Genomic DNA, 10,000 nt, shown 5'->3' with positions numbered 1-10,000 from the left:
AAGCCGTCAGGGAGTCCTCCACACACATCACTGCTAGTTTGTCAGCCAGCAGTGATGGCTTGATAGTGTTAAATGCACTGGAGAAGTCGAAGAACATGGTCCTCACCATGCTCTGTGGCCTCTCCAGGTGTGTGTAGGCCCTGTGCAGCATGTAAATGATGGCGTCCTCCACCCCCATGCTCTCCTGGTATGCAAACTGCCGGGGGTCCAGGAAGTCCTTCACCTGGGGCTTAAGGTGTTGCAGCACTAGCCTCTCCAGGATCTTCATGACCTGTGGTGTCAGGGCGACAGGTCTGTAGTCGTTTGGGGTGCTGGGCCGTCCCTTCTTTGGCACTGGGACGATGCAAGAGGTCTTCCAGAGCTGTGGCACCCTCCTCAGTCTTAGAGATAGACTGAAGAGATGTTGGAATGTGTCCGCCAGCTCTCCAGCACACACCTTCAGAACCCTGGGGTTGATGTTGTCTGGACCTCTGGACTTGTTCACATTCACCCTGGAAAGCTGCCTTCTCACCTGCTCAGATGTTATAAAGCTGTGAGTACCGGTGTCTCCAGGTGTGAAGCATGCTCCCTGGCTCCTGGTGTTGGTAAGGGGAGGCAGTTGCTGCTGGGGTGCTGCTGGGGTGTCAGGGGGAGTGGGGGCTACTGTTGCCAGGGGTGCGGTACATTGGAGAGGGGAGGAGAGGGTCGGGGGCTGTGGGGGGTGACAGGGGGATGGGGGGGGTGACAGGGTCGGGGGCTGGGTCGGGGGCTGGGTCGGGGGCTGTGACAGGGTCGGGGGCTGGGTCGGTGGCTGGGTCGGGGGCTGGGTCGGGGGCTGGGTCGGGGGCTGGGTCGGGGGCTGTGACAGGGTCGGGGGCTGGGTCGGGGGCTGTGACAGGGTCGGGGGCTGGGTCGGGGGCTGTGACAGGGTCGGGGGCTGGGTCGGGGGCTGTGACAGGGTCGGGGGCTGGGTCGGGGGCTGTGACAGGGTCGGGGGCTGTGACAGGGTCGGGGGCTGTGGGGGGTGGCAGGGGGATGGTTGGTCAAACCTGTTAAAGAAGCAGTTCAGGTCATCTGCCTGCTCTCGGGTCCCCTCCACCACAGGATGTGGCTGCTTGTGGCCCGTGATCTTCTTGAAGCCCTTCCACACCTCCTTGGAGCTGTGGGCCTCTAGCCCGCCCTCCAATTTCCTCCTGTATTCCTCTTTGGCTGCTCTCAGCTCCTTCTTCACCTCCTTCTGAGTGGCCCTGGCTCCCTCAGTGTCCCCTGCCTTAAACAGCCTCCTCTTCCTTTTCAGAAGGTTCTTGATGTTCCCATTTATCCACGGCTTGTTGTTAGGAAAGCACCGTACCTTTTTAATGGGGACGATGCTCTCCTCGCAGAACTTGATATAGTCTGTGACACAGTCTAGCAGACCATCTATGTCCTCCCCGTGGACTCTCTGGAACATCCCCCAGTCGGTTGTTTCAAAACACGCCCTCAGCTCCTCCTCCACGTCTTCTGACCATTGCTGGACAGTCCTGGTGGTGATAGGCAGCCTTTTTATGATAGGGGTGTATGTTGGTTCCATCCAGACCATATTGTGATCGGATGCCCCTAGTGGCGGGAGGGCAGTGGATGTGTAGGCTCCCTTCACATTGGCATATAGTTTGTCTAGTATTTTGTTCTCCCTTGTTTTACATGTGACATACTGGGTAAAATCCGTCAATGTCTTTTCCATATTTACATGGTTGAAGTCCCCATTCACAATGATAAATGCGTTTGGGTGAGCGGTCTGTATCCCCGCGATACAGGAATGGATGACGTCATTTGCGCGCGCCGGGTTCGCGCTTGGTGGAATGTAACTAGTCACAGCCACAACATGTGAAAACTCTCTCGGACAGAGATCTGGCCTCAAACCTAGCGCCAACAGTTCTATGTCTGGAGTGCAGACTTGCTCTTTGATAGTGATATGACCTGGCTTGCACCATTTGGAATTAACAAACACAGCGATCCCGCCTCCTTTTATCTTACCGCTGTTTCTCGTTCTGTCCGCGCGGACCATTGTGAAACCATCTTGTTCCATCGCCCCGTCTGGTATACCAGGATTCAGCCAGGATTCCGTCAGGAATAGCAGGCTGCATTTCCCATATTCCCCCTGTCCCTTCATCAGAGCAGAGAGCTCATCAGCCTTGTTGACCAGCGACCTTACGTTCCCCATAAGAACAGACGGCAGGCAGGTCCTATTTGCTTGTCTGTCTCTCCTCGCCCTCACGTACGCGCCAGCCCTAGTTCCCCGTCTGCGTGTCCTTATTTCGCTGGGCACTCCTGTAGGGGGGGCGGCGGCGGCTCGACTCCTAAAGGCAATGAGCTCCTCTCTGGAATACACCCGCATTCCTCCGTTTATCAGGCACATATTGAGCACTCCGGTTAAAAGATAAAAGATAAAAGTTTGAAATAAAAGGTTGAAAAGGGCTAAAAAAGGGCTAAAAAGTAGAAGTAAGACTGAGCTGTTTCACTGGCAGCCACCCAACCGGCGCCATTTTCATGAGAAGGTTCTATCTCCGTTTAGAATGATAAGGTTCTATCTCCGTTTAGAATTATAAGGTTCTATCTCCGTTTAGAATGAGAAGGTTCTATCTCCGTTTAGAATGAGAAGGTTCTATCTCCGTTTAGAATGAGAAGGTTCTATCTCCGTTTAGAATGATAAGGTTCTATCTCCGTTTAGAATGAGAAGGTTCTATCTCCGTTTAGAATGAGAAGGTTCTATCTCCGTTTAGAATGATAAGGTTCTATCTCCGTTTAGAATGATAAGGTTCTATCTCCGTTTAGAATGATAAGGTTCTATCTCCGTTTAGAATGAGAAGGTTCTATCTCCGTTTAGAATGATAAGGTTCTATCTCCGTTTAGAATGAGAAGGTTCTATCTCCGTTTAGAATGAGAAGGTTCTATCTCCGTTTAGAATGATAAGGTTCTATCTCCGTTTAGAATGAGAAGGTTCTATCTCCGTTTAGAATGAGAAGGTTCTATCTCCGTTTAGAATGATAAGGTTCTATCTCCGTTTAGAATGATAAGGTTCTATCTCCGTTTAGAATGAGAAGGTTCTATCTCCGTTTAGAATGAGAAGGTTCTATCTCCGTTTAGAATGAGAAGGTTCTATCTCCGTTTAGAATGAGAAGGTTCTATCTCCGTTTAGAATGAGAAGGTTCTATCTCCGTTTAGAATGATAAGGTTCTATCTCCGTTTAGAATGATAAGGTTCTATCTCCGTTTAGAATGATAAGGTTCTATCTCCGTTTAGAATGAGAAGGTTCTATCTCCGTTTAGAATGATAAGGTTCTATCTCCGTTTAGAATTATAAGGTTCTATCTCCGTTTAGAATTATAAGGTTCTATCTCCGTTTAGGGCAGTTCAGAGATATTGAGCGTCAAAGTTTTTACATTCCATTATGTTCTGTGAGATGGAACCTTTGTATTTTATGAATTACTAACAAAAAAAATTCAACATTTTAAAAATAACACCACACAGGCATTAATAAACACCTAATGGATCAGATTATGTAAAAATGGAGATAGAACCTTATAATTCTAACGTCACAATGTATCTATATGTTGTCTCGTCCTACCTCGTGTTTTGGTTTGTCAGGTCGCGCCCCCCCCAGGAACATCATGGTCGATCTGAACAGTGGGAACATCGACGTCCCCCCCAACATGACCAGCTGGTCCAGCTTCCATAACGGGGTGGCGGCGGGTCTGAAGATCGCTCCGGCCTCCCAGGTGGACTCAGCGTGGATCGCCTACAACAAACCCAAGAGCCCGGAGCTGGCCAACGAATACGCCGGCTTCCTCATGGCCCTGGGCCTTAACGGACACCTCACCAAACTAGCCACACTCAATATCCACGACTACCTGACTAAGGTACGCACACACACACACACACACACACACACACACACACACACACACACACACACACACACACACACACACACACACACACACACACACACACACACACACACACACACACACACACACACACACACACACACACACACACACACACACACACACACACACACACACACACACACACACACACACACACACACACACACACACACACACACACACACACACACACACACACACACACACACACACACACACACACACACACACACACACACACACACACACACACACACACACACACACACACACACACACACACACACACACACACACACACACACACACACACACACACACACACACACACACACACACACACACACACACACACACACACACACACACACACACACACACACACACACACACACACACACACACACACACACACACACACACACACACACACACACACACACACACACACACACACACACACACACACACACACACACACACACACACACACACACACACACACACACACACACACACACACACACACACACACACACACACACACACACACACACACACACACACACACACACACACACACACACACACACACACACACACACACACACACACACACACACACACACACACACACACACACACACACACACACACACACACACACACACACACACACACACACACACACACACACACACACACACACACACACACACACACACACACACACACACACACACACACACACACACACACACACACACACACACACACACACACACACACACACACACACACACACACACACACACACACACACACACACACACACACACACACACACACACACACACACACACACACACACACACACACACACACACACACACACACACACACACACACACACACACACACACACACACACACACACACACACACACACACACACACACACACACACACACACACACACACACACACACACACACACACACACACACCTGAGAGGGTCAGAGTCTATGAATGAATGAATGGTCTTTATTGTCATTGCTACAGTACAGGTACCAAACAACGAAATTTAGGAGGGGTGGCTCCCCTGGTGTTAGGAAAGAAAAAAAAAAAAAAAAACTTTTAAAAAAAATCACAAGAAGTGAAGGAGCTGGTTTACATAAATAAAGGCTATGTACACAATCCACTGTACTATACTGTACAGATAGACGACTAGCATCTAGAGTCACATTACTTGGACTCCTACTCACAAAATCTGAAACCTACCATAGACCTCTCAATTTACCATAGACCTCTCAACCTACCATAGACCTCTCAATTTACCATAGACCTCTCAACCTACCATAGACCTCTCAATTTACCATAGACCTCACAGCCTACCATAGACCTCACAGCCATAAACGTATTGCTCTCAACGCACTTCTAGTGGGTGGGTGAAAAACAACAATACTCGATTATAATTGGAGATTTGATGGTGTCATTAAAACTGTAGCTGTACTACCAACACTAGCTGTAAATCTTTTGGATGACCTTTCTATTAGTAATAATATATATTTGTAAATATATTGAAAAAATACGCGTGTAAGGAAAATATATGTAACCTGAAACTAACAGAGAGAGACACACACACATACAATGTGTACAATTTCTACTCACAAATAGCCACGTTCGACGTTCTCTCTCTGACCACAACCCCAGACACACTTCTGACGAATCGGTCTCAAACATGTCACTTCTGCAATCCTCGTTCAGAGAATAGAAACCATCAACAACTCTGGGCTTGACTGGTAGTGGAGTACTGTTTCACATTCATCGTTTTTGGAGCTGTGAAGATTAACACGTTGGGTTTTAGCAGAATCGGGGCTCTTTAGCATCCTGTTCTTTTTTTTTCGACATGAAAGTGGGAAGGCCTCTGTGGTAGCCCGAGCACAGTTTCACTCTGACTTCTCCCAGGCCGTGACTCTTGTAAGACTTTCTACTTTCCAGTTAGGCCAGCCATAGACGGGCCTTGCGGTACTTATCCATCACATCTCTCTGTTTCTCTGTTCTGAGGAACTTCACAGGATGTTTTCTAGAGCACGCTTCTTCTTCTACTACTACTACTTCTTCTTGTTTCCTCACAAGCTTATCCTGTTTATCAGAAGAGATTAGCCTACTACTATACGTTTGATCACAACAGTTTAGCCTTTGTTTGATCACAACGTGTGTCTGATGCTTTCAAAAGGTCAGCTGCTGTACTCTAAAGAAAGATACACAGTTCAACTTGATTGATGTGTAAAAAGAAGTATCGTTTTCTTAGTAATATATATTAAATTAGTCAATTGAGTCATGCAACAACAGAGTACACCGCTGTACAGTTTTTTGCCAGTGTGCTCATTATATAATTTCCATATCTCACAGGATCACAGTTCTGTTGCCCTCTCTGTAAGTACAGTGTACTGCTTGAGTGAGGGAGAGGAGGACCCCTCGTAGCGCAGGGTTAAATTGCGCTCCTTCTCTCCTTTTCACGCATGCTGACTGATTTCTTCTGCTCTTTAGCAGATTTTAAAGGGGAGTGGGGGACGCGAAACAAACTTTATTGTGATGAACAGCCGTTACATCTTTAGCCCTAACGCAGGTCCACATTTATGCGAACTCAGCAATAATGTCAAGAAAATCAATCTGATCTGTATAGCAGCTCCATGTAGACACCTCAGTCTTTCCTGATGCCTGAGTGCATTTAGTAAACATGGAGAATCCCATTCTGCTGTGTATGAAAAGAAGAAAAGAAGTCCTTCTTCTAGCACAACGACTGACGATGACCCCTGGATTGAGCTTAGATTACTTTTTCCAGGGCTCTTAGGTGGCGTAGTGGGTTAAGCGTTGACCATGTAACCGCAGGGCTCCCGGTTCGATTCCGGCCGGGGACATATCCTGCATGTCATCCCTTCTCTCTCTCTCACCCATCCTTCCTGTCTGAATCTCTACTATGTCTATCAATAAAATGAAAAATATGAGTGGGACTGCCCCACTCAGAAAAAATAACTTAAAAAAAAAATGTGATTACTTTTTCCTACTAAGACCGGTGGATAGATGATTCACTTACTTACCAAATGCAAAAAAAAATTACTAATGAAAGATGGCCACCGACCCAGCTGCCCTCTCTCCTCCCTTGTCTACGGTCGTCACTATCAGCCCATACTGCTCCTTGACAAGAAGAGAGACTCTACTCCTAAAATCTCTCTCTCCTCCCCTTTCCTCTCCTCCCCTCCCCTGTCTCCCCCACCCCCTCCCCTCTCCGCAGGGTCACGAGATGACGAGCATCGGGTTGCTACTGGGCGTATCGGCGGCCAAACTGGGCACCATGGACATGTCAATCACCCGTCTGCTAAGCATCCACATCCCAGCACTGCTCCCGCCAACCTCCACAGAGCTGGACGTGCCACACAACGTGCAGGTGGCGGCCGTGGTCGGCATCGGACTGGTGTACCAGGGCACCGGGCACCGGCACAACGCAGAGGTCCTGCTGGCAGAGATAGGTCAGTGATGCAGCAGATACAGATGGGGTAGTGGTGGTCTAGTGGATAGTGAGTTGGACTGGTGATCAGAAGGTTGTGAGGTCAAATCCCGCCTGAAACCACACCACTGCTAATGTGCCCTTGAGTAAGGCACTTAGCCCTCAGTTTCTCCAGGGGGAATGTCCCTGTAATTCGTAATTGTAAATCGCTTTGGATTAAAAGTGTCTGCTGAATGGCAAAAATTAGATATAGTGACTATTAGAAAGTCATCACACTGCTTCACTTTTTCCACATTTTGTTGTGTTATAGACTCAATTTAAAATGTATTAAATGAACAAAAATTGGCATCAATCCACACACAATACACCATAATGAGAGATTTCTACGAATGTATTCAAATTGAAACACAGAAATGTCATGTCTCATGTGCATAAGTCTTCATACCCTTTGCTATGACACTCTTAAAATGAGCAAAAAAAGCAAAAATGTCATCAACAAATCACTCAATACGTTGAATCGAGTCCATCTTAATGCAAGGATAATTGTTAATGTAATTTTGGAATCGATATCATCTATCTGTTTTATTTATAGGGTCTCTGATTTGAAGATCAGGAAAAACTCCTGGCCCAATTTATGACCAATAATCCAGGCCTGGGTAGTAAACAGATGATGTCTCTTCCTCCTGTAGGTCGCCCCCCTGGTCCTGAGATGGAGTACTGTACAGACAGGGAGTCCTACTCCCTGGCTGCTGGTCTGGCCCTGGGCATGGTCTGTCTGGGGGTGAGTAGAGAGAGAGAAGACACACGCTGGGGTAGTGGTGGTCTAGTGGATAGTGAGTTGGACTTGTGATCGGAAGGTTGCGAGTTCAAATCCCGCCTGAAAACCACACCACTACTAGTGTGCCCTTGAGTAAGGCACTTAGCCCTCAGTTACTCCAGGGGGAATGTCCCTGTAATTCGTAATTGTAAATCGCTTTGGATTAAAAGTGTCTGCTGAATGGCAAAATTACACGCATGCAGGAGTGGGCGATATGAGCTCAAATCCATATCATGATATTTTCCACTGTCCAGATGATATCTATATATGAGGGGAAAAAAACACATTTTCTTTTTTCTTTTTTCTTTTTTTGCTAGTCTTGTCATAGCGAGTACCTGCAGCGAATAATGACTTTTGCTGAGTGGGAGTCGCGCTTGTCTCTGTGCGCAGTCTTGGGCTAACTGTTGCACGCATTCGGGTGCTTTCCTCATATTGACTATACAGGTGGTTTAACAGAATGCTGGTGTTTCCACCTTTGACTAAAACAACACGGCGACACAACTTCCATGATATTGTTTGTTGGTCGAGGTCGCGGTTTTTGAACCCAAACGACAGAGCCCCCTTTCATTTTTAACCAATTGGTCATCGTCCTCTTGCTCTTAATCAACATTAAAAAATAGGTCAACATATTAAACGTTTATTTTTTTCCCGTGACCTCGTGAACCTCGAGAGGCAATATGTTTTTATTAAAATAAAAAATTGATTGACTCAAAATCCATATTGTGGCGCAACGTAATAGCGGTAATCACAATCATCATAATCACAACAAGGTGTGCATGCAAACACACACACACACACACACACACACACACACACACACACACACACACACACAGTGCTCTGTGTGTACAGTGAGAATATAACACGTGGAAATGTTTAATGTTTTAGGTCAACTGAGTGCATCCCAATGTAGGTTTCCCATGTGTTTCAGGCTATATGCATTATTGAGAAAGCGGAAGAGGAGCGATTCTGACAGTGCCTGAATGTGAATGCCCTTCCACCATTCTCTCATCCTCCCCCCCCCCCTCCTCCCTACAGCATGGCAGTAACCTGATAGGGATGACGGACCTGAACGTCCCAGAGCAGCTGTACCAGTACATGGTGGGGGGGCACCGCCGTACCCACGCTGGCATCAACAGAGAGAAGCACAAGTCCCCCAGCTACCAGATCAAGGTTATGACAAGAACAAAAAAAACGTCTTCAGAAACTGCTACACACCAAAACCCCCCAGTGCACCACAAATGCAACTTTTCTTATTCATAATTTATTTTTTTAAAAGTCCCACAAACTGTTTTATTAGGAGGTGAAAGTGTTTTCTGACAAAATGAAGGTCTGATAGAGCAAACTGCTTTTGATAGATCTATAGCGCTTTTCCACTACCGGGCCAGCCCGACCCGGTTCGTTTTCCTTATCTCCACTGCCAACCGAGCCGTACCGGGCCATAGTACCCGTGACGTTTTTAGTTCCAGTTCGAGAGGGGTACTTTCGGTACTTTTTTGCCAGGCTGTGTGTGACGTGTGACGCTGCAGACCGTTGATTGGTCAATGGAAATCGTCATCCCATGTTCATAGAGTTCATCGCTAACCACCATTTTTAAATACCACAACAGATTTCGCTCTCGGAAAATGTCACTTACTGTTTCTGTAATAACTTATTAATAAAGATTTGAAAAATGATGATAACCATCTTATTATCTTAGTTTAATGTCATTTCAATGCATCCTAGAACTTTTATTTACAACAAGCATAACAAAGAAATCGCTATT

The 10,000-nt window shown here is 46.8% G+C and overlaps 1 protein-coding gene across 1 annotated transcript in view; it reads left to right on the top strand.

Annotated features, from left to right (window-relative positions):
• Window positions 1-10,000, top strand: part of anapc1 (anaphase promoting complex subunit 1) — a 63,781-nt gene that overhangs the window by 34,368 nt on the left and 19,413 nt on the right. The window contains exons 28-31 of the mRNA XM_080549126.1: window positions 3,603-3,874; window positions 7,206-7,440; window positions 8,108-8,199; window positions 9,274-9,408. Coding sequence (XP_080405252.1) covers window positions 3,603-3,874; window positions 7,206-7,440; window positions 8,108-8,199; window positions 9,274-9,408 — 734 coding nt within the window. The remainder of the gene's footprint in view (window positions 1-3,602; window positions 3,875-7,205; window positions 7,441-8,107; window positions 8,200-9,273; window positions 9,409-10,000) is intronic.

Source organism: Nansenia antarctica (genome assembly GCF_963989245.1).
Source record: "Nansenia antarctica genome assembly, chromosome: 19".
NCBI classification, from domain to species: domain Eukaryota; kingdom Metazoa; phylum Chordata; class Actinopteri; order Argentiniformes; family Microstomatidae; genus Nansenia; species Nansenia antarctica.
Note: the sequence above shows the minus strand (reverse complement) of the source record. Positions and strands in the feature narration are given on the sequence as shown.